The 25,914-nt window shown below is 45.1% G+C and overlaps 1 protein-coding gene across 1 annotated transcript; it reads left to right on the top strand.

The window, feature by feature from the left end:
* The first annotated feature begins 772 nt into the window (after positions 1-772).
* Positions 773-12,718, top strand: TEKT4 (tektin 4). The gene is made up of 6 exons (XM_053471723.1): positions 773-1,371; positions 1,976-2,046; positions 2,693-2,836; positions 4,939-5,161; positions 9,267-9,421; positions 12,423-12,718. Exons 1-6 carry the CDS (start codon positions 838-840, stop codon positions 12,637-12,639), a joined length of 1,344 nt encoding a protein of 447 aa, XP_053327698.1. The 5' UTR covers positions 773-837; the 3' UTR covers positions 12,640-12,718.
* The last annotated feature ends 13,196 nt before the right edge of the window (positions 12,719-25,914 follow it).

Genomic DNA, 25,914 nt, shown 5'->3' with positions numbered 1-25,914 from the left:
GGTACTGTAAAAAAAAAAGATTCTAGATGCTGTCTAAACGTTAATTCTCAGGCATTGTTTCTTTCAGGGATGTGTATTAAAAGTGTAAAAAGCGCGCTCCCCAATAATGCCCCAGGCAAGAAGCCCCACATGTGTGTGAGTATGCTGTTATCATGTATGCATGTTACTGTATGGTATGAGTGTGTGTATGTTAGTATATGCTGTTAGCGTGTGTGTGTGTGTCACCTTATGGTGTTATTGTGATTGTGTGTCAAGTGTCAGGGGTGAGCCTAGGGTTTGTGGTGCTTGGGAGATGGAGAGAAGGAGCAGGTGAAAGAATGTGTGTGTAAGTTGGTGTTAGAGTGAGTGGGTGCTAGAGCGAGTTGCCCTTGCCCACAACCCACTAGGTGCAGCCCGGCCCATGAGGTACCTGCCAGATTTCTGCACACTGGGGGCAGTTTCTAGTGTAACACTGAGGGCCCCAAGGTCTAGGCTACCTAGGCAGCTGCCTGAGTGACCCTGGGTTGACTTATCATCAAAGGAGCGGTTCTGTTGACTGCACCATTCTATTGGTTGCTAGGGCAATAACACTAGTTTTCTAAATGCACCAGAATCACTTTTTGAATCACATGACATGGAATCATACGCATGTCCCTTTAAAAGACCTGGTTGCCTGGCGTCTGTTTCCATGGTCACCAAGATCAGGTTCCACGCGTTCCTGACGAGCGCTTTCCTTTCGCTTTGCCATTGGCTGCCTGCTGCGCAGCAACCGGTGTCCTGGCAACGAGACGCCAGTTGACATCTGTTGCCTGGGTGACCAGGGCCTTGTCAACTCTATCAGAGCCCAGTGATCCCACGATGTCCGCCGAGGTTCTTGTGTCCCGGCCCCTGGCCCCCCAGAGTGTCCCCCCGGGGAGCCTCCCGACCCAATCCCCGGAGGCTGCCATCAACGCCACGGGCCAGCACTCCTCCTCCGGCCTGGCCACCTCCGGCTTCCGTACAGCGAAGTACCTGCTGGAGGAATGGCAGCAGGGCAACTCCACGACGTACTACCAGGCATTCGCCGACCGGGACAGCTCGGAGAGGACGAGGCAGGAGAGCAAGGTGCTGGCGGCGGAAGCCGAGGCCCGGGCCCAGCGCAGCCAGGCGGAGGCCACCCGGAGGCTGGGGGAGAGGCTGCTGGATATTCACTTCTGGAAGTCGGAGCTGGCCAGGGAGGTCGAGGAGCTGCGAGCCGAGACCCAGCTCCTCCTGCAGGGCAAGAACAGGCTGGAGAGGGCCCTGGACGCCACCGAGATCCCCTTCAGCATCGCCTCGGACAACCTGCAGTGCAGGGAGAGGAGAGTCGGGGCCGAGCTGGTCCGGGACGGCGTGGAGCTGGAGCTGCTGCAGGTAACTGAGGGGCACGGGGTAACCGGGCATACCACACCGGGGGTGCTGCCAACTGCCCCTGCTCCGTGTGACCAGTCCCTCTTAGGTCCCCAGATCTCTGTTTCCTCCCCTGATGCCCCTCTTTTCTAGGAGCTCAAAGAGTTGTCTGGGTATGAGGGGATCACGGGGTTCTACATTCTTCTTCTTCTAAATGCCCCACTTAGTCAATGTGAATAAACATAACCAAGTGAAGAAGAGACCTCTGAGGCCCCCGAAAGCTTATATATCTTTACATCTTCTTCTATGATAATCACATCCAATAAAATATGGACCCTCATTGGCCGTTCCAAATGTTAGAAGATATTGGAGCATGGGCATTGGAGCTAAATGTATAAGCGCCCAGCAGCCGCGGACTACGATTGGATGTTTTTACCACAGCTCCGCCTCCTGCGCATATCCGTACGTGTTTACGGGCCCTCTATGGGGTATCGGACCCCCTTCTGACATTTCTCATTAACATTCTATGTTTAACATTCTAGGTAATTAATAAAAATGTAAATTGAAAAAAAAAAAAACCATTTACTTTTTTTATGCAAATCTCACTGATATTACTGATTTTCTCCAGGAAGTAGAATTGATCAGAAATGTTCAAGAGCTTCTGAAGAGGACCCTGAACCAAACCATTCAACAGATCCGGTAATTAAAAGAACCCTTTCTGGCCGCCGACGGCCGCTCTGTTACCAGCCGCTTACTGCCAACGTCTTATTTACAAACAAACACAGTTATTTTGTTGCTGAGATATAAATATATATACAAATATACATTACATATACCGGTATATCATGCACTACCATTCATAAGTTTGGGGTCACTTAGAAATCCCCTTGGTTTTTGAAAGAAAAGCACGTTTAGTCTATTACAATAACATGAAATGGATCAGAAATCCAGTGCAGACGGGGTTAATGTTGTAAATGACTATTGTAGTTGGAAACGGCTGATTTATACCAGAATATCTTTATAGGTGTACATCACTCTTTATTACTCCCATCACTCCTGTGTTCCAATGGCCCTTTATCACTCCCATCACTCCTGTGTTGCAATGGCCCTTTATCACTCCCATCACTCCTGTGTTCCAATGGCCCTTTATCACTCCCATCACTCCTGTGTTCCAATGGCCCTTTATCACTCCCATCACTCCTGTGCTCCAATGGTCGAACACATCTCCTTGCTTGGGATATACTTACCGCCAATGAGCTCCAGCGTTGGTTTTGGGGTACTGAATAGGGCCAGCTCTGGACTCCGTGGTTTTAATGTCTTACCAAAGCGATTCTTCTCCCGCTAGGATGAATCGCGCGGCCAAGGAAGCTCTGGAGATGGACTGGTCGGATAAGGTCGAAGCCTACGACATCGACGACAAATGCGGAAGATACAATAATCAGAGCACAGAGATCCAGTTCCACCACAATTCCTCCAAATACGAAGACAAGTAAGGAGGACACTGAGGGAAAAATCAGTGCGTGTGCGTGTGCGTGTGCGTGCGTGTGCGTGCGTGCGTGTGTGCATGTGTGTGTGCGTGTGTGGGGGGCATTCTCAATATGTACCTGCCCTCTGCCGTATTTTTAAAGCCAGTCCTGTGTTCTGATGGCCCAGAGTTTGTTTCACTTTCTTAACTAGTGAGATATTTCTGGTGACCCCATTTCTAGAAGGATGTTGGTGTTCTGGAGAGAGTGCAGAGGAGGGCGACAGAAATGGGGAATGGCTCGGAGGATAAAAATGATACGGATAGATTAAGGGATCTCAATATGTCCGGCTTGGGGGAGAGAAGAGAGAGAGATGGAGGAGAGAAGAGAGAGATGGGATGGAAGAGAGACGGGGAGAGAAGAGAGGGGATGAGAGAGAGGTGATGGGAGAGAGACAGAGACGGAGGAGAGAAAAGAGAGAGAGGGGATGAGAGCAAGAGAGAGAGAGACAGAGGAGAGAACGGAGAGAGACGGAGAGAGAGAGAGAGGGGATGGGAGAGAGATGAATGGGAGAGAGAGAGAGAGAGAGAGAGGGGGGGGGATGGGAGAGAGACATTTAAACACATAAAGAAAACGAGAGGCCAGAATCTAAAACCAGAGGCTTTGGTGGAAGGGAAGGAAGTTTTACTTTATTGAGAGAATTTTTTATTTTTTATTGTGAAAAACTTGGCATTTTAAATGCCGATACAGCTGTGGCCCGGCAGCTTTCCCACGGCATCGGAATTCCGGTGGCCAGTGTAGACTCTAATCCTGAAAACTATTAATGTTAGGTTAAGAAAAAGTGCAAATGTAGCCCCCGCCATTCCACGCTACAACCATCATTTGTATGGAAAAATAATATATATATAAATATATTGTTATCCTCTATGTACATCATTAACACTTTATAAGCTGGCGTAAATGCTTTAGTAATGTATCCTTTTCGATTGTTTACCGTGCAAATATGTTACCCATTTTATTTGATCGTTGCCCTTTCTCCCGATGCCCAGTAGGTGGCGGTATATCACCACAGTTCTTTATGTCTAACCCCCCCCGTCTCACATACCTTCAGACGGATAAAGACGGCAATTTACTATCTACGAGTAAAAACAGTAAATTAGATCTGTAGGGACCTTAATTATCATTTAAAAGCCGACATCTAAAAATCTTGTGTAGGGATAAAAAAAAAGTATTTAATTTGTAAGACATTCTAGCATTGCAGAAAATGTCAAATCCAGGGGAAAGTTTTAAAGAGAAAGTCGCATAAATGCGTGATTTTGAACCGTTCCGCTCTGGCCTCGAGAGATTAATGAACTTCCAGCGATTCCCGAAAGCTTCGCGCATGTGGATGCGTTCTGAATCACTCGCGTCTGTTCCCGACTTTTAAATATATGGGTTTTTATAAAGCGCGGCGGCGTCTCTCACCTTCAGGGTAATTCGGAAGTGACCTCTATTAAAAGATAAGGAATATACCAAGACGTGACCGCGTTACAGGAAAGCGCCCCCCCCCGCCACGCTAATGACGTTCCCGTTATGATTATTTTAATTATTTCCAACGCTTTTTACAATAGATTACTACTAACATACCCACCAACTGTCTCTGTTTAGGAGGGACATTCCCTCTTTGACCCTAGATCCCTGTCCCCTCTTTCCTACCCATGTCCCATTTTCCTCCACTGATGCTCCAGCTTCCTTCTCTGTGCCCTTCTCTCCTCCACCGGTACCTCTCTTCCCTTCTGGATGCCCTTCGTTCCTCCCCCGATGCCCCTGTTTCCTCCCTGTGCCCCCCTTTCCTCCCCCGATGCCCCTCTTTCCTCCCTGTGCTCCTCTTTCCTCCCCAATGCCCCTCTTTCCTCCTTGTGCCCCCTTTTCTTCCCTTTGATGCCCCTCTTTCCTCCCTCTGATGCCCCTCTTTTCTAGGAGGTCAGAATGTTTGCTGGGTATGAGGGGATCTGAGGTTTTAGGGTTCTACGGCCCTAAAAGCCCCAATAATGTGTATAGAAACAGCCGGAAACGGCTTTTTTAATTAAATGTGGTATTTATTTGTTTGTTCTTTGCTTAATATTTCCCTTTTTTAAACCATTTCTAGCACTTCCACCCCAGAATCTTGGACGCAGTACAGCCACGATAATATATACAAGGCAGAGCGCGAGAGGATGACTTCGGTGAATCTCCGTTCATTGATTGACAGCATCCTCCAGGACACGGCGGAGGACCTGCGCGCCCAGTGCGCCGCCGTCGACCGGGCTTTGGCCAAGCGCTGCGAGGAAGTGGACGACGCCAAGAGGAAGTTAGAAAACCATTTGCAAAAGGTACGTTTAGGATGAATCCCTAAAGAAGTGGGTCTTGCGGGATTTTGTGAAGGGCCGAAGGCTGGAGGGGGAAAGTCACGTCGCGTATGATAAACCCCATGATGCACGGTTTTATTCACAAAGGTTTCCACCAAGCAAAAAGTGCCGTTACCCACCATTTTTACAACATGGGCTAAAGTTGTTGCCCTCCTATACTGCTGCTTTCCCGGCAACCCATTTACATCACCACTGGGTGGCCTGGTGGACGGTAGCAGCGAGTTATGTGCCCTTATTTCATGTTTCTCACACATCATTCGCTCCTAAGACTGGTATGATGTCATATTATGGCACCTTCAGTCATGTGAGTGTAGAGCCAGACCTCTGCACCACCATGGCTTGTTTCTCCCTGCTTCCTTCCACCAGGACAAATAAACCTGCCTCCTAGGAATGGGTATTGAACCGAGGACATTCAAGACTGGGGTCCTCTCCTTGATCCCAGTACTGTGTATATACCTCTGTATAAAGATAGGTGGCCGTGGTGGGTCTACGAGCCGAGAAGGATCCTAGTCTGGTTGACCCAACTTGCACATGAACTAAGACAGAGTTGGCCACCAATATGTCATGCGTACCTTCCGCATGTTCTGCTGCCATGGGCAGTGTGGACCTTGGCCCACTTGGGAAGACCCCATAGCAGCAGAGTCCTCCATAGCAGCTCCCAAGTGGCCACCTCATGACGCAGTGAAGCTGAGCGCCATGATGGGGCTCGTCGGTTAAGGTCCTGACCTGAACCCCTGAAGTGTTGGGGAGTCGCATACTAATTGCCCTTCCGGACAGGCATGAGGAAGCAAAGATGGAAAAGTTGGAGATGTTTTAGGTTCCTCCGAGGCCCTACTAGGATTTAAACTCCAGCCAGATTCCCTCCATCGCTCTCCAAAAATACAGAAGAATAAAGACACCAAGGAAGGCTGCGGAAGGAAGAACTTCAAACTCTTTCACTTGTACAAATATGTTCCAGAAACAGAGCGAGGAAGAGCAAGGCTGCATTTAAATGTAAATATGTTTTTACAGAATGGTGATAATGTATCCCTTTCAAGAAAAACGACATTATTTCACGCGCTGAAAAACCGCAGATAATCCACGAAGCTCCATTATTTCCAAGGAGACGTTTCTGCTCACAAAGAGACAAATAAACAACACGAACGGGCCCACCGGTTCCTCCGTGTCCACAGAAACAGACGTTAAGTAATTCGAATCGATTGATGAAAGTTAGACAATGTTGCACTTTTTTTAATTATTGGCCCATTAGGCAATTACTTAATTAACAGAAACGAGTCTTCGAGGGCTCGTCGGGCCGCTAAAACTTGGCCCGCCTGAGGGTCAGTGATCTCAGTAGGTCCCGTCCAGCACGTGATGTGTTTGGCAGGCGATACAAACCCCTTCCCCGTCTTGTAGTGGTCACAGAGGTCCAGGGGTTTCTTGGGTTACCCCGAAAAACCTTTGGTCACCCAACTCGGAGAGCCGCAGACTCATGACGGCCAATTAGGGCGCTAACGTTATGAAGGACCTCACGATTGTCTTCCGTCCCATGGCGATGGCCTCTTCTGAGGAGATCTAATCGGATGATATAATGTGACAGCCTCTTCTCGGGTGACATCTGACAGCCACTTAGGAGATAATGTCCTCTTGTAACCACTTCTTGGGCGATGCGCTCTTCCAGCCCATCCTTAGGAGATAATACCCCCTGATAACTGCGCCTTTCCGGATAATACCCTCTTCTCTCTCACTTCATATCGTGGAAAGCTGCTTCTCAAGTGATTGACGCCTCATCTATGAAGTCCTTATAGTCGGCTCTGCGGACCCCGATCAACGACTTCTTGTGATTTTGTTTGAAGGAGACTTCTTATTTCTGCCCCCCCCCACTTGGCCAACGTTCATCTGTTCCCATGTTTTGTTTGGCCCTTTTGCCCCCCTTACAATATTTGCCTTTGGTTTCCATAACAACCTCCCTAGTTAACGGGAAGATCGGTTAAAACAAACACCCGACGTTATTTATTTCGCTTCATTTGTGAACCTCGTAGTCGGCCCCGAAGCGCTTCCCGCGTCAGCGAGACCCCAAATAAACGAGCAAACGCTGCCATAAGTTATATAAACAGATCTGTGTCACTAATGCGTTTTAAGATTTTATCACTATATTCACACATAGAATTTACCGGCAGATCGGCCCCATCCGGCCCCCGTCTAGTCGCCCGTTTCTCCTGCTGTAAAGACTGAAAACGTAATCAGTCGTTGGTCTCGTCTTAGATTCAGGAGCCGTATGTCTATCCCATGCATGTTTAATACCCGCACTGTATTACCCTCTACCGCTTCTGCTGGGAGGCTGTTCCACTTATCTACCACCCTCTCAGTAAAGTAAAACTTCCTTCCGTTCTTTTAGGTTTTGGCTTTTGGGCCCTGTAGGAAGATATGGCAAGATTTGTGCAGTAGAACTTTGTTGTAGTCCATCAAGTCTGTCCTGAGCCGGTTAATACCCCGTTCCCTCGCCTTTCCTACCCCTTCCATAGCACTATTTTGGCCACATGGGGCACCTGTAGACCTGTAATGGTGTTTCAAACTTTCTAGGGATTGTTTTAATCCAAACATTCTTCTAGACACATGAACTGCAGAGACACAAACACGTGACGGTTCGCTGTCATCTTAAAACGTAGTCCTGCTTTAAAGGTGCTGTTCCACCTACTCTGCTGAATTTAACCCTTTTACAACTAAATGCAGCGCAAGGAACTTCATTCACGTCTAAAACCTTCCCAGAGTAGTATTTTAAATGTAAAACCTTAAGCAGCCTGAAGATGATAAGAACAATAATAATAATAATTAAATAATAAATATTATTCAGAATTATTAAATCATAATAATATTTAAATAATAAAATAATAATAAATGATGACGGATCTGCGCGTCCGACACCGTTAGGGACGTTCTAGGTGTGGGAACATGCGCCTGCGAAGGGCCTTGGGGGAACAGAACAACGGAATGGAAGGGAAGAGGCAGCCTTGGATGTCACTCATCTAATAAACAAAGCTTATTACTTAATTAACTAACATTCCCCCGGAGGAAGGAGCCATCGTGAAGAAAACATCGGCCGGCTCGCATCTCTTGGCAGCCGCGGCCGGTTAAAGCGTTTGTCTGCTGCTTGGTTTCTGAAGAATTGGGGCTGATTTAAGGGAAATGTTCCGTCACAAGATGTTCTGAAGCAGCTGTATGATGTACTACGTTAAATGGGGTAGATAAGTGGAACATCTTCCCAGCAGAGGTGGTAGAGAGTAATACAGTGAGGGTATTAAACATGCATGGGATAGACATACAGCTCCTGAATCTAAGACAAGACCAACGACTGATTAAGGTTTGAGTCTTTACAGCAGGAGAAACGGGCGAATAGACGGGGGCCGGATGGGGCCGATCTAATATGTTTCTCACTGGGGATTTTTTGTTGCCAGTATGAAACAATACGTTATTTTTGGGGCAGAAGAAGGCAAAATTAGGGCATAAGTGCCGCTGGCATTAAAAAGCACAGCGGTCGTATTTATAAAGAGCTGTTCTGGTGCAAACCTTTAAAAGTGGTTTTATCACCATAGAAACCAACGGAATGTTCCTGTCCCTTGGTTGCTATGGCAATAAGGGCACATTGAAGACTTTGCACCGGAATAACACAATATCCCAGGGCGTTTGTTGCCCCGCAGACACTGGGGGGCGCAGTTTTTGCCTCTGTTCTTCTTGCAAACCAGTTGCCTGCTGGGATATTTAATAAGCCCCGCAAAATAATAACCATTAAACGTGGCGCTAAGGCTGCTGCTTCCGTTACGGACGGGGTATCCTTACAGCGGGGTAACTGTGACTGCGTCCTGATTGGGCGGCGACACTCGGCGTCCGCGTTTCCAGCCCCGTCCCCGCTGGCGTATAAATAACCTTTAAACGCCTCATCGAACCCCTCTTTCGGCAAAAACTAATATCCTTGCAAATATTTGAGCTCGCGGGGCAAGGTTATTACTTAAATAAAACGCAACGAGCCTGCGCGGACATCGATTAATGTGTCGCTTTGTCGTTTTTTTATCTTGTTGTTTTTCCTCCCCAGACCTTGGCAGAAATCGCCGGCCAGGAGAATAATATCGCGGCTCTCCGGCAAGCTATTAAAGACAAGGAAGGTCCGCTGAAGGTTGCGCAGACGCGGCTGTACGAGAGGTCTCACAGGCCCAACGTGGAGCTCTGCAGAGACCCCGTGCAGTTCAGGTATGTAGAGCGCAGAGACAGCCCCTCTGGGAACAGCAGTCTCTTTCTTGTTTTTTTTTTGATTTTTGATCTTTTAGTAATAAGCAAACAATCTATTGTAAGAAGCCGAAGTCTCAGAAAACTGATGAGGTCATGTCTCGGTCAATTCAAATCTGACATCACTGCGAGAGAAAAAAAACCTTCCAAGGGGCGGTGATCTGAAACGCAGATCTGAAACTGATTATTCTTGGGGGGGTTAATAAGACCTGGAAATACCCCCCCCCTGATTGTTTGCATAGGGGGGCCGCAGAGGTTCAGTGCATTGCAATGCTTTCCTTCACAATGTTTTAACTCCCCGGCTTCTCTATCCATTATGAAAGATCGGCGGGACGGGCTGAGCTGGCCCCGTATAATGTATAACTCAATGTGTGAAATCGCCCCGATTTAACTATACATTATACAGGGCCAGCTAAGTTCTTAATACAGCAGAAGCGCACTGGGGTTGGCCCTTCACAATGTATAGGAGCTGAAACACAACTCTCCTGGCAGCTCGCTGTTTAGTGAATAGACCCCTTTGTGTGAATGGGGGGCCAAGGCTTCGACACCCAAAAAACATTCTCAGGATACATTTCCCCTCCACGACGACTCAGGTGTCTAAATCGGGATGTGGCTAGATGGGGAAGAGATGAGCATGGAGGCAGAAGTGGGTGGATCCCGGGTCCCGCCCACCTTATACAAAGATCCGCCTCCCAGAGCTCAGCTGTAGGGGCGGACAAACTCCTCGACCCGCCACACGAACATTCAGGAACCAGACGCTCGGAGGGAGCGCCGAAGCCACAAAGATTACAATCCGGAGAGATTTCGGACAGAAATAAAATAACAGTGTTTGGGGGTTGACGGCAAACCTCACCTTACGGTCCTTGTAACACATGCACTCTAATTTATTGCTTGCTGGAGTGCAAAGGGTTAATGTCAGAGCGCATGAACAACGCATCAGACCTTTCTCGCTAGTTACAAAGACAACAGAAAGGAGGAAAAAAAAGAGGCTCTAATCTAAAACTAGAGGATCAGAGACTGAGATGGAATGGGAGGAAGTTTTACTTTACTGAGAGGGTGGTAGATAAGGGGAACAGCCTCCCAGCAGAAGTGGTAGAGACTAATACAGCGAGGGAATTTAAACATGCATGGGGTAGGCATTTACAGCAAGACAAACAGGCAGACTAGACGGGGCCGAATGGGGCCGATCTGCCGGCAGGTTCGATGATTCTATGAAAGAATAATGTATCTTCCCTCAGCGTTATAAATCAACGCAACAGCCAACCAATCAGAGACAATCTAGAAAGCGAAGAGACGACCTCAATAATTTTTTTTTTTGATTATTTTTCTGGCGGCCGCTTGTCTTCACTGAACGACAGATATTAGTCTTGGACGAGTCCGCTGGCTCTGCCGCCACCATTGAAATTTACGATTTTGCCATTTTGTTTACAGCTCTGTATAAACATAGAAAGCCCCCCCCCCCTCCTCCCCCCCTTTCCAAAACCGTAAATTCTGAAATGTATTTATGGAGTGGCCCTAACGGGGCGGACCGCGCAGGCATCTGGACACGCAAGGATATTTATATTTACTGATTCCAGAAATAACACTTTAATTTAACCCCATGAGTGCCGGAAAAGAAACCTTTAAACTTTAAACATTTCATTATCAATAATTTTGCCCAAAACTTATATATATATATATATATATATATATATATATACCGTATTGGCTCGGATATAGGCCGCCCCCGTATATAGGCCGCACCCTAAAAGTTTGGTGCTTTTTTAAAGAAAAAGTTTTTTTTCTTTAAAAAAGCACCAAAAAAAACATGTTGCCACTCTGTCCCCCCCCCCGAGATATGCTGCCACTGTCCTCCCTCCCCGAGATATGCTGCCGCTGTCCTCCCTCCCCGAGATACGCTGCCGCTGTCCTCCCTCCCCGCGATACGCTGCCGCTGTCCTCCCTCCCCACGATACGCTGCCGCTGTCCTCCCTCCCCGCGATACGCTGCCGCTGTCCTCCCTCCCCGCGATACGCTGCCGCTGTCCTCCCTCCCCGCGATACGCTGCCGCTGTCCTCCTCTGCCCCCCCCCCCTCGACTTACCGGAGCAGACTCCCGGTGTCTTGCGGGGCCGGCGAGGGACATCTACGCAATACGCGTATGCAACTTCCGGTACCGGAAGTTGCATGCGCGTATTGCGTAAATGTCTCCCGCCGGCCCCGCAAGACACCCGGGAGTCTGCTCCGGTAAGTCGGGGGTGGGCAGAGGTAAAGCGCTTAGATAACCTCCCGTGCCGGCACCCCCCCCCCCCCCCGTGGGAAGTGCTGGCAGGGGAGGCTGTCTGAGCGTATCGGGGAGAAGGATGCAGGTCCCCTGCACCGCTGCGGGGGACCTGTATCTTAACCCCGCTGCATGTCCCGGGCGTCGGGCGCTAGAGCCCGAATATAGGCCGCACCCCCACTTTAAAAACTTAAAGTGGGGGAAAAAAGTGCGGCCTATATTCGAGCCAATACGGTATATAAGTGGACTTTATTCGCCAATTAGACGTGAAGCACATCCAAGAGTTCCAAAAGCCCCCTATATAAGTTCACAGCGTGATTATTCTTCCCCATTATCTCCTCTGTTGTTAAGTTGCTGATTGTTGCTGATTGGTTGAGGCAGCCTTTGTAAGGGTGGGGGGGGAAAGGAGAGGACATCTGCACAGGAAGTTGGCCAGTTTATCCACAATTATCTTAATATTTATAAATTAAAATAATCCCTTTTTTTTAAACCAAATATGTACAAAAACAAAAAATCACAATTTAAGTAGAATTTATAGATTAATTTTTTGCGTCTAACCATTTTTTCCCTAATTGCCCCGTTATCCATCTTCCTCTAGCGTTCGCTTCTCATTCATCTTCAAATATTTTGGCTTTTTTCCCCCATATTTGCGCTCAAATTGAGAATCATCCCCAAACCATCCATTCGTAACGCTTTGTTTGGACAGGTTGATAAGCGAAGTCGGGGAACTCACCGAATCCGTCGACGTTCTAAGACAGAAGCTGGAGGCGGCCGAGCAGGCGCTGAGGAACCTGGAAGACACCAGGATGTCTCTGGAAAAAGACGTAGCCAACAAGGCCAACAGTCTCTTCATCGACAGGGAGAAGTGCATGACCCATCGCACCCGGTACCCCGTCGCCATGAAGCTCACCGGGTACCAGTAGACGCCTTCTATAAAAAAACAGATAGAAACTAAGTGTTTTAATCGCACAAATGCATCGCAATAAACTTTTAAAACAAAAATGGTGGTTTTTGGTATGTCTTTTCACAGCGTGAGCCCTCAATTTAATATTAACATTAATTATTTAAGGGACGCTCTAGAATGAATTAGCAACATAAAAACTTTTTTTTAAAAAATGATTTTTTTTTTAATTAAAAAAATATATATACCCTTTTTCCAAACATATAAAAAAAAAAATCCGTCTTAAAGTGACAGTATATAATAAGTAAGCTCTCCATATCCTAGGAAGTGAAATAAAATATATTATATATATATATTATATATATTTATTATATTATATATATTATATATATATATATATATAATATATAATATATATATAATATATAATATATATATATATATATATATATATATATATTGTATATATATTATATTATATATATATTATATTATATATATTATTTTAAATAAGCTTTACTGGGGGCTAAACTGCCTGTGAGGACCAAAATTGTTAGGATTACCTTTATGTTTACCGCGATCTGCCTGTCTTTAAAGTGACAGTAACTAAACAGCTACATTTAAAGGGGCAGTAAATCTGTCTTAGTTGTTTGGAGCACTGAAGTATCAGCTCCTGAGACAAGCCCGATGATAGAAAGCAGAGTGCTTACTCGTCACAAGGTATTACTATCTCTTTAAACAAATGCTTGATGATTAGTTTACTTTCGTGATCCGTTTAATGATGTGTACGCTACGAAAAAGGTAACAGAAGGTCACCAGAAACTGTAATTAATCATCATTTTCACTGGAGAACTCCAGCACCCCCCTGGAAGGGTATACTGGAGGGGCCGAGAGCCATCATTTTTGGGCTAATGAATATTAATAGACTTTTTTTGACATTATGTCCGGAATTCCTGTATTCCCAGGCTTTTTATTATTCCGTAGCCTTTCGAACATTCAGATCCGATGGAAATCCTCTGTATTTTCTAGACAAATATCAGATTTTCTGTATATATATGAGGCTGAATCTGATAACGGGGGATTTATCCGCTTTGAGGGGATACAAGATATGATTGTCCGACGCGTCTGACTTTTTCCGACGTGGTGAGTTAGTTAGCGAAACATGGAGATGGAAATCTTACAATCCAATCCCATGGGCCTCGTTTATCAAGCAGGGCCATCTCACTAAATCCTGTGTTTTGCTGTTAAAACATCGAGCCTCGACTTTCTTAAGCCAGCTCCTCCACCCTGAGTAATAAGAAGTACGGAGACAGCCCAAGAGAAAGTGGAGTCTTTCCATACATAAGCTTTTAAGAACCTCAGAGGTCTCTTCTTGCGGTGGAATCAATGATTCAGTCATATTTAGATAGTACCTGGCCTGTAGAACCCCACCATTAGAAATCATAGCTGGAGGCACATAGACGTATCGGCTAAATCTCCCCCCCCCCACTACTTGGAACTTGAGGGCTTTTTCCTGGTTATATTGTACAAATGTTTTCAGAATGCAGACGGTCAATGTAACGATTGAGGGCTAGTATCTGATCTGATCATGAGGCGGCCAACAAGCCATTACTTTGCCACCCTTGTCCACCCCTGTTCAATGAGAAGGTGGGAATGGACGTTGGTGGTTGCCACCATAATATTGGGTGCTCGTAGTCGGAGTTATGAGAAGGCACTTGCCCACCCCATGGAAACTCTTTGATAGGATCAACTTATTCTGCCCATACCCAACTTTTGTCCTCCGTCTGGATCTAATTACTAAGGGTGGTGGCCATTGCCACCGAACAAAGATCATCTTCGGGCCACCGGCCCTGGGACTTGGACCCACATTCCTGGGGGCAATAATAGTGCATGTAAAAATAAACACTTTAATGAATGCCCAAAGTCAGTCTACCAATGGGGATGGATAGTGTGGATGATAGTCCTGTTAATTTCCTGTTATGCTTCTTGACCTTTCCAAAAATATAAGCGAGTGATGGCGTGTTTTTGAAAACGAGATGTACGTAGCCGCCGTGACATCAGAGATGATGGCTGGCCTTCCACGGAACCGCAAGCTGAATAGCACCGTTCTTCCAGCCTTCATTACCGAAATGTCACACGTCCAGTAATTAAATACAAACAATGCTCGTGTTAATGATCTCCTCGTGAAAGATGTTGAGTGTTTACTCAGCGTGTTGGGGCAGGAGCCTCTATCCAAATAAAATGACAGCATTTGAGGAGAACAGGGCAGTTTGGATAAACTTTTTCAGCCGTCTTTGAGCCGATTGACTAATGATGTGAATAATGATGCGTTAGCGTTATTAATCGTTGGTTTCCAATCAGTTATATTGTGAAAGAACGCCAACTATTAAATAATGTTACGTTCTGATATTGATACATTCTCTATAGTTCTCTTATTGTTATTTATTAGCGTAACTGAGGGGGGCATTTAGAAGAAGAAAAATTAGTTTTATTTACCTGGTATAATTTATAAAGCCGTTTCCTGCTGTTTTTATACACATTATCGGGGCTTTTAGGGCTGTAGAACCCTGGGATACCCTCATACCCAGCAAACACTCCGAGCTCCTAGAAAAGAGGGGCATCAGGGGAGGAAAGAGTGGTATCAGGGGAGGAAAGAGGGGCATCAGGGGAGGAAAGAGGAGCAACAGGGGAGGAAAGATTTTCACAGGGATTTTGGGCTCACAGAGGGGCTGGTCAAACTAAACAGGGACACTTGGGAGGTATGCTGAAGGGGAGTGTTAAAACACTGTGGAAGGGGTCAGTCTACGGTGTTCCTCTTGTGTTCCTCTGGCGCAGTGACCATCTATACATTCTCTTTGGTCTTCTAGTCTGCAGGAAGAGGCAAGAATTTAAGGCGCAGATCAGTGGCTCCCACCCTTGTCCTTGAAGCCCACTTAAGCTCTATGTTTTTCAAGCCCCTTATTAAATTGGATTAATCCTGAAATGTTACTTCGCCTCAAAGACCGGGTTGGAACCTCTGGTTCATTTCATACGGAGGTGGGGAGGAAGCAGGAGGAAAGAAGTAACTCTGTGTCTCCTTTGCTCTGTTGATAAAAGTACGGCCAATCACAGTTAAGAGGCAGAAGAAATTTGTAGGAAAATGAAGACTTTTTCGGTTGAGCTAAACTATATATATTTAGCTTCCAGAGCCACTTACATGTTAAGTGAACTAAAGCCGATACTTTTCCTTCTACGATATCCTCCCCGTTTGTAAACCAAGTAATCAAACCCCATTCACATTCTAATGAGAAGTCGTTATTATAGTTGTGGATACAACACACAATAGGCACAATCTGTTTAATTATTGATCGATTCAAATGCTAATTGGAGCAATTACCCACGAAAACAGATTTGTGTATCCCTAATGTTATGTAAGTACGGCTAAGAGCCAGCTGAGAGACGGAACGCTCTACTCGATTAACCATTAGAAATCAAATAGTTATTGAAAGAGACATGTCGTGTATACATTGTACAGGGTTTCTATTGCAGATGAAGTAGCTTCCCCCCCCCCAACAATAGAGGCAAAGGCTGATGTTCCAGATGCTAAGAACCACAACTCCCATGATGCTTTGCCACTGAAGTTCTAGACACCTTGTCGGTCATGTCCAAGTCCATAGGTCACTGACACAGTTGAGTTTCTTGCATATAAAGATTCCTGATTGGCACTGATTGGCTGAGTCATGTAGCCAATCAGTGGAGCAAAGCCTAGAACCACAGAGGGGGCAGGGAGCTGCAGCTTCTCCCCAAGGTAAGTATTTTTCTTTTTCTTTTTTTTAGATTAATGAGTTGCTCAGGGGATCTCTTTAAGAAGTCAATCAAGAGAAGATGGTAAAACAAGTCATTAGTCACGTTGGAGCGACTCAGAAAACAATTTTCCCCCTATCCAGACTCCAGCTCACTTCTTTCATGTGTCTGTTCCTTTTACAGCAACTTATTCCATGAAATGGTGATGGGGTGGGTTGGAGGGTTCAACAGGGTATGTTATTTTGTGTATGTGCATGTCTGGGTATGTAAGTGTGTGAGAAAGTGTGTTTGCGTGTCCAAGTAAAAGTGTGTAAGTGCGAGTGTCTGGGTGAATGTGTATATCTGGGTAGGTTAGTGTGAGTGTCTGGTTGCCTTAGTCTGTGCATGTGTGTTAATGTGTGTATCTTCCATAGGTTAGTGTGAGTGTCTGGGTGTGTGTGTAAGCGTGAGCCCCCCTCCCGAGATCGGGCTCTGGATCCACCACTGACCTGGAATGTCTCTGCTCCTTTAAGATCAATCCTCATGCTTGTTCGGTCTGTAAGTTAAATAATTGATTGTTACTGTTAATCAGCTATAAGCAGCATATCAGGGTTAATGAACCCATCTGATTTATTGACTGTCAATGACTTGTATAATAATGTAATTAGTGGAGGGAACACGGACGCAGCAGAAAGGGAGGGAGCTTTACAAAAGATACATTGGAAAATCCATCCGAATAATTAGAAAGTGGAAGAGCGATGGCCTCGGAGCCGGTTGTAGCTTGATATACGACGCCACTGTAAAAGAAGCCATCGTCTGCGTGATGTATTTATATTAAATATGTTAATCTTTTCCTCTTCATTGGCTGTAAATTTCTGCATGTTCCTATTTTCTAAATAAGAAGGTTAATCAACAAACCACAAAATTAGTTTTACCGGAAGGACAATGATTAAGGACCAAGAATAGTGGTCCCGGGAGACGCCGCTTCAGGGATTATGTATTTTCGGCATCTAAGGCAGACTCGGGGTCCAACCCTCGAAAGTTCCTGGGTATCCATATATGGATCTATGACATCATAAGCCCAGAGCTCTGCTGCTCTCTCCATCAGCCATTATAGATGGAACCCACTTCCGATGAGCCTACACAGGTCCTCTGCGAGGAGGCATCAAAAAACATATATTTATACCACGGTGATCCAAGTGGAACCTTGGTGTAAAAGTAACAAAATCTATAGATTGTTGAAAAATTGTGTTCTGAGTTAAGCATAAAATCTGGTTTTATCTCTTATTGAGTTTTATATTCAGATGGAAGTCCCTTAGAGTTCAAACCCCAAAAATCCTTTTTTCTTTTTCCATGACGTTCGTACGCGGTAAGTAAGAGAATAATCTAGCAAGAGAAAAAAAGCCCATGGGAGAGGATGCAAGCCTCTGTCCGAGGCCACGGGGGAAAAAACTGGGATGTATAAAGTCAAAGAGACGGTAATTGGATTGTAAAACAAATCAGCTGCCAGCACTGACTGTGACCATTAGACGACTTCACAAATAATCCCGGGGACGAGCCGCGGATAACCAGATATGACAGTCACGATCTCTGATCATTCGGGGCTGGATAAAAGGTCTCTGCTTGGTTAGTTTTTTCTTTGAAAAGAATATTGCTTATTACTCAAAGGGTCTATTTCTGGAGGACAGCGATGGGTTCCGGTCTAAGTAACAGTAAAAAAAAAATCAAGATGATATGAAGGCATCCTATACACACCTTAGATTAGGATTAAAATTCTCTTAAAGGGACAGTAAGATTTAAAACATATGAAATCCAGGACTATGCATGAAATTTATAATAATAAAATAATAATAATAATAATACAAATATAGATATATATACCATTACATAAGTTATGGTGAGTAAAGGTGATGGAAAACCCTAAAATTAAGGGGGTAGTAGAAGCATTATTATTAAACACTCATCTACAGACACCAGACAACCCAGAAGGCTTGTTGTTCCCTCAGAAATCTCATGGTGCTGCCACAACCACAAGGGATTCTGGGTAGGCAAATGCAAATAAGGTCTCACCAAGAAGGCTCAGGGCCCCAGCTTTCTTTACTATTCATGCAAGTCAGAAAGCCATGTGCAATGGGTCCCTTCAAGCCCTGCCAGCCTTTCATCACCCCAGCCAGGAAAATACAGCCTGGCTGAAGAGTTACTCAGTCTACCTTTACCACAGGTGCCCAACCTGAAGGCATCTGAACACAGCAATCCCTTAGAAGGCCCTGCTGGTAGCAATCAGCTTGTTCTAGGCTCCAGACACAAGAAGCAACCACAAACATATAGCTTGAGTCTTAGGGGTAGCATGAGAAATACCATTACATAAGTTATGGTGGGTAAACGTGACGGAAAATCCTTCCTCTTAATATTAAGGGGGTAGTAGAAGTATTATTAAACACTCAACTACAGACACCAGACAAGCCAGAAGGCTTATTTTTTCCCTCAGAAATCTCATGGTGCTGCCGCAACCACAAGGGATTCTGGATTCAGGCAATTACTTTCAAGGGATCCATGTATAAAGTGGATGTAGAGGCAAAAGGTGATCATTGTTGACCTTATTTGCATGCGCCTACCCAGAATCCCTTGTGGTTGTGGCAGCACCATGAGATTTCTGAGGGAAAAACAAGCCTTCTGCAACGTTCTTCATGGCTTTAAAAAACCATATCCACTCTGCACATGCGCTGACGCTCTTCCACGGCTACATTTCTTTTCATCTGGAAAGTTGCCTTACCCACAGCGAATTTCCTCCCCCGGAGTATATCTGCTAAACAGCATGGTTTTCAGGCATGAGTAAATAGGCATTAGCGTAACCTTATTATACCCCTTCACATATTGGGCAGAGGCTGTCTCGGTGACTCCTCTCTTTTTTCGGAAGTGCGAATTGGAGGAGTGGGCGAAGAAAGAAGACACGGAGAGAAACCCACGACCCTGAACTGGTAACATTTCATCATACCTTGTTTCAATTAAAGCTGCAGTTCCCCAGAACCTGTCGACGAATGGCCATATACATGAGATAGATAGATAGATAGATAGATAGATAGATAGATAGATAATGGATGAGGGAATGGATCATAGACGAATCAGTGCGTATTTATTAAAAGTTCTCCTTAGGAAGTCAAGTCATTGTAAAAGCCGCATTCTGAATGCGGATGAAATGCCACAGGGATTATCACCATCTACACACATTATTACACCGCAGACAATATCTCATCTCCTCATTATATACTTATCGTCGGAGGGTCAGGAGGCTAAACCTCCGCGTACAATCCAGCTGAGGAGATCCAGCGGAGCGGGAGAACGCGTTCCTGGCCGAGGGGAGATTTACTTTTAATACATGCAATAAGCGGCACAAATGCCATCATCAACATTCCACCATCTTTGATGAAAAGAGTTGGTTTGGGCCACGTTGTGAACCTTTGGGTACTTAAAGGAAAGGCGGCTTACGAAGAAGAAGAAAAGATGCTACATTTCTTTAGGACGCACGGAAGGAGAAGCGTTTTTGAGAGAACTCGGATTAGAATGTTGGAAATTTGGATGAATATGAGGAAAATGTATTTTTGAAGCCACCAGGGAAATATAAAAGACACTTAGACCGAGGGACTCTAAACTTTTTGAGTCAGCAAAACAACAGAGGGGGGAAAAAAGAAAAAGAAAAAGAAAAAGAAAAAGAAAAAAAGAAAAAGAAAAAGAAAAAGAAAAAGAAAAAGAAAAAGAAAAAGAAAAAGAAAAAGAAAAAGAAAAAGAAAAATAGGACCATTATGGCCCCAGCCCCAATTCCCCCCACCCAGCCTAAAAGTAGAGGGTGGCAAGTTTATTTCTTTTTTATTTTTTTTATTTGAGCCCGAGGTGCGTGCTCCATAGGTGCTGTTTTGTGCCGTTCGGCATCAGAAGCCCAGAATACGGGTGAGGAATCCAGATATAAAGTTGATAGAGAGGCAAACCTTGTTAACCTTATTTGCATGAACCTACCCAGAATCCCTTGTGGTGGTGGCAGCAGCATGAGGTTTCTGAGGGAAGAAACAACCCATCTGTTGTCTGTGGATGTGGGTGAGGGCGAGCGCCAGGGTTAGGGATCCATGTATAAAGTTGATATAGAGGGAAAACAGTAATCATTGTTAATCTCTTGTGGTTCACCCCAAGTATAAGGGTTAGTCCCGATGTGGAGGTCCTTGGTCGCGTGCGTCTAGGGGGGCACTAGTTGCCCTGTACTGAGAGTGCTTAGGCAGGTGGAAATGTATATTTGGGGTTGCCCTGGATTAGTATGCCAAATATTTTTCAGCTGCCCACAAGTGTTAAACTGCTTTTGTTTGGGTTGTTCTTGTGCTTTTATGTATGTATCATGTATATGTTGTATAGGACTAATGCTACCCTGAAGCCAAACCAAGGATCAAGTAAGGTAGGTACTGCTCCATGTGCCAACAGATGACCCACTCTCATGTCTATCCCACGCATGTTTAACGCTTCTTCCACACTCCTGGACACAGCTCCCACAAACCATGGAGCCATTCCGCTGTGGTGGAGAAATGTCTCTCCCCGCCTTTCTGCCAATATGTTTGCACGCTCTCATCTTTCTGGGCTGAACGTGAATTTCCGTGGCATTTATTTTATTCATTAAGTGAGCTATGGAATAATTAACATGAGTTCTTCCTCGGGGACCTGTCAGGCATCAAGAGGCAAATGACATTTCCTTCGAAAATGTTTAGCGACTTTCATCTACGTCTTCGGAAGATGTTTTACCGATGTTATAAAAGCTCTACTAAGTGGCACCTGCTGCTTTAATACATGCGATCTTTGGGCTGGACAACAATTTTGTTATTTTAAATATTTTTTTTATAGATGATATGGGGATAGAAAGTGGGGCATTAGCCATGGCTGAACAGGCAGTTTCTTACCCTAGGGCTAACTGGGGCAATCATGTGTAACCCCCACAGGGGTGGGCTAATCGGCTGCTAGATGACACAGAAGTCCCCTGCTTAGAGAGTTATCATAGGAAGATTAGCCTACCAGCACAGAAGGTAATTGACCCTTTAATGACACCTCCAAATGTGTCGATTGTACAGACAGACTGACCCGGCAAAGATGGTGGGGTTTTTGAGAGGAGGCTGTAGAAATAGTTAACGAAACAGCGGCACTCAAAATTCTCGAGAATAATTATAGCGTTTGGGGATTACAAAAAAAAATTACTTTCTGGAATGCATTTTGTGTCTTCGCCGAGCGTCCTCTCCCACCGGTAACATCCCTTCTTACTCTGTTTTTTTTTATTATTATTATTTCTCGTCGGAAGTTAATTACGAAGCTGTAATTGGTTTGCCAAAACAATTCAGGACAAGGGACGTTGAGTGACAGATGAGATTTACGAATGCGGCTTTCACGGGGAGAGCGAAGACACGCCGAGGATTTTATCAGCAAACAGCTCCTCGAAAGAGAGGAGAGCGTACCTTTTGTGCTTCGTGCGGCGATACCCGTAGAATAAACATTGCGTTAAATAGTACGATTTCTTAGAATGCTCGTAATTCATCACGGGAATCAAAGTTTACAGGCAACCCTTATTCCTCATAGAAACCGGATTTACCGGCAGTCAGCAGATAAAGCCCATCCGGCCCCCGCCTAGTCGCCCGTTTCTCCTGCTGTAAAAAATCAAACCTTAATCAGTCGTTGGTCTCGTCTTAGATTCAGGAGCCGTATGTCTATCCCATGCGTGTTTAATATCCTCACTGTATTACCCTCTACCACTTCTGCTGGGAGGCTGTTCTACTTATCTACTATCTTCTTAGTAACATTATACGGTTCTAGGTGTTCCATCTGAACCCTTTTCCATGATACATCAGAAACCTCAACCTAAATCAGAGATTCAGGTTGACCATAAGTTATTGACTCTCTAGACCCAAATGAGCAGGTCTGGACTCATCTTTGCACTTGGGGTGATCCCTGAAAGGGGGGGAGATTCCATACAAGGATTACAGAGTTTTTTCCTCCATAAGTGAAGCGCTAAAAGTTGAGATGCTCCTCGGTGGAGATGCACCATAGGGCAGGCCATTGAGGTTGGATGTCTGTTCTTGGTCGAGCTGTTTTGGATGAAATTTCTTCTGTCGAGGATCTCTCCAACTGTAAAGATGGGAACAGATCTGGACCTAATTATTCATTTCCGGCCATAGTGGTTGGTGACTAGAACCCACTGGTGAAGCTTTCCTGAAGGGTGAAACATGCTGCCGTGATCATTGGTCCTCTTGTGCAGATGAGATTTGTCTGAGGTTTTAGTTTGGGGACAGAATCAAGCTGATGTGTTGATGGAGGTTTTTCTTCATAAGTGAACTAAAACACGAGGCTCTTCCGAGACAAATGCCCAATGGGCCGCTAGCTCATCAGTGCCCTGTCCTCACCTATCCTGCTGTACTGTGTGGCCACCGGTGGTATATGCGCAGCAGAACGTTACATCAGTATAAAAAGAAGGTAGGCTGCTGCGCATATTCAGCAGTCGGTTGCATGATGTCATCAGTCAGCTGCCGGCCTTAATGTGCTCAGCGCCTCCTCGAGATCGCCAGCCCGGCAATGCTTCTGAGTAGGAAAACACTGTAATGGTTAGTAAGCAGAAGTCCGTTCTCAGTCGAGTTGATCTCAAGCTTTTTTGTAGTTGACCATGCCGCACTCCACTATTGGACTGAAACATGCGTTTTTTTTTATTGAAGCCCGATGTGGCTCCTGAATCTAAGACGAGACCAACGACTACTGATTACGGTTTGAGTCTTTCCAGCAGGAGAAACGGGATGAGCGGGTTGGATTATGTTTCTATGATAAAAAAAAGATTCATGCTTGGCTATTCATCTCTTTGACCGAGTCAATAAGAGGAGGCTGGCTGTTTATACAAGCGCTGATGCTTCAGGCTTTTGTTGAGAGATTCCATTTGGTATTAAGCATTCAGGGCTCCTCCAACACCAGACAATAGCTTTTAGAGAAGCAGAGAAATGGTCTTTAATTACTAGCTATTAAAGTGAAATGCAATTTCTATCCAGCTGTCATTAAGTTACTATTCTGCGGCAGCACAATGAATGTTTGATGTATTGAGAATTTTGGGGAACGCCCTTCTCTGCTCTAAATGTATTTGGTCTTTGGTTTTATGAGTTTTTTGTGCCTCTTAACGTCATGCATTTAGAGAGACGTGAGAGTTTCATAAAAACATGCCACATTTTCCTGTTAGAAATGCTCGTTTTCGCACTTGGGTAAAGATGGGGCTGGATCCTGACCAAAGGGCAATACCAGGTGCAGAATGCCCTGTTGGGGTGATCGGGCTCCCTGGTGAGCTGCTAATCCATAGGCAAGTTGGGAAGATCATATATTTATCTTGCAGCCAAGTCCGGGGTGGCCATCTGGCCAACATCTCATTGGACTAGCGGCCAATAGCACCAGATACTTGTCCTTACAGATCACGTCCAGCGTTGTTCGGTCGCAGGCTGGCCATGCAGAGTATAAAAACGTAACGAGGATGTATGACTTGAGATACTTGGACCTTGGATGCTGCCCTGGGCTCCCGAGGTCCTTCTCTTTTAATATGCCACTGGGTGAGGGGATCCAGTTAAGAAGTAGACTTGGGTGCCATCGAAATCTTCCTGCTCATCTTCATTAAAAAAAACCTACAAAGTTTGAGACAACCGCTCTGAGCAATTGGAATGGTAATTTTAGTCCCCCTGGCAAAGGGGAGGACAAGGTCCACCTTGAAGCAACTTGGCCTGGGGAGACCAATGGCTTTGGCGCCAGAATTTTAAAGGTCCGTAGGAGCGACTCTATTGGTCGCCGCAGGGGGCTCGTCTGGCATCAACCAATGAAGAGCATTGGTTGATACCAGACGATCCCCTGCTGCCAACCAAGAGAGTCGCTCTAACGGACCTTTAATTCTTGGCACGCTCCTATATCTGAGCAGAGCAGCTTTAAGAGGTTCCTTTAAAATTCAACATTATGAGAATTCATGATTTTTCCCAACCTGTCCGGAGATAGACCACCCTTTATTTCAATGGGGGTCTTAAGCAGTCTCTTAATCTAATTACATAATAGCACTGACTATGTATCTCCATAGGCATCCTGGGCATGCATACGGAAAATCATTCATCTGATTGCCGTGCTAAAGTGCACCTATTTCCTCGAATCATCTTCATTCTCATCAAACTGGCAGCCTGCTTGTTATTCTAACAACAGAGACGAGGTCAGACCTTCAGGTATAATCAGCGGCATTATTTTAACAGCCTGGATTTGGAAATAATACTAAAGATACGAGACCTCTTCAGATGTACCACCACGGCGAGACAGCTCTGGAGCGCGGGGAGATCAGGAACCCTGCAAGAGGTCAACTTCACTGAATGCTACTAATTATGGAAAATAACGTTAATAATGATCCGGGCCTGAGAAGAAGCGATATTTTTTCTGAAAAGCCAAACACTTCAAAATTTAAAACACCTTCCGACGGCCAAACCGGAAAATATTCATTATTTATCGTGGGCGATGTTTCATGGTTCTAAATAATTATTTTGTCCCCCGTGGGTGGATGGTGTCAATCAAAAGGTTTGAGATGGAAATCTATTGAAGCTGAATAATATTATGTATGAAATCTGACTTCACCCAATGGCTCTGTGTTACGGTAAAATATATTCCTGCCATTTCCCTGTTTTGGGAAGTTTTCCCTGGTGGAGAAGATGGCCCATTTTAGAAGGGATGGTCCAAGGTGAACACCAGAGGGTTTTCTTTTTGAGTGTTTTTGTCGATGGGTAATTTGCCCTTCCATATTCTTACATGTCTTCTGGAAGACCAGGCGGTGGCATTGCTTGGCTTAGCCCATGTCCACGTTGGATCTTGCTTTTGTGGATAAAGGTGAAGCAATTGTACCAGGAGATGTCTCGGAGGTAAATCCAGACTTGGACACACAGAGGACCAAGATATGACCTGCATACATGGACCTTCAACTGCATTGAACGGTCTTGGAGGGTGTCTACCAACTGTAGTCCCTACACGTTTTGGAGAAGAGCATCTTGGACACACTTCAGCTTTGTCACTAAAAACCTTAGGATTACCCCTGCTTCTACCCCTATCTCACAAGACATGGAGAGAGAAGCCATCATAATGCTATCGAAGTACAGCAGCCAATAGCAAGATCTCTTAAGGAGATGGAGGCCCTAGATGGTCAAAATGGCCGACTTCTAGCAGACTTGTAAGTATGATTTGAAGGAGATGATCTGAAGGAGATATGAGGGAAGCTGTTAATTATCTGATCTTCAAACTCTTCAAATAGTCAATTTTATACAGAAAAGTAATCTATTTTTGTCAAAATAAATAAATAAATAAAAATCACGCAGTGCTTTTATTTTTCTTTTTTGTCCCCAAGACTTTGGAGGTCAATGAATGAAGATAACACCACATTTCTTGATGACTTAATAAAAAAAAAAAAAAAAAAGGGATCTTTCTAATGATGGTTAGCGTGACTCGGTGTGCTATTTATTAGAAGAAGAAA

The sequence above is a fragment of the Spea bombifrons genome, chromosome 7 (assembly GCF_027358695.1).
Source record: "Spea bombifrons isolate aSpeBom1 chromosome 7, aSpeBom1.2.pri, whole genome shotgun sequence".
Classification (NCBI taxonomy): Eukaryota; Metazoa; Chordata; class Amphibia; order Anura; family Pelobatidae; genus Spea; species Spea bombifrons.
Note: the sequence above shows the minus strand (reverse complement) of the source record. Positions and strands in the feature narration are given on the sequence as shown.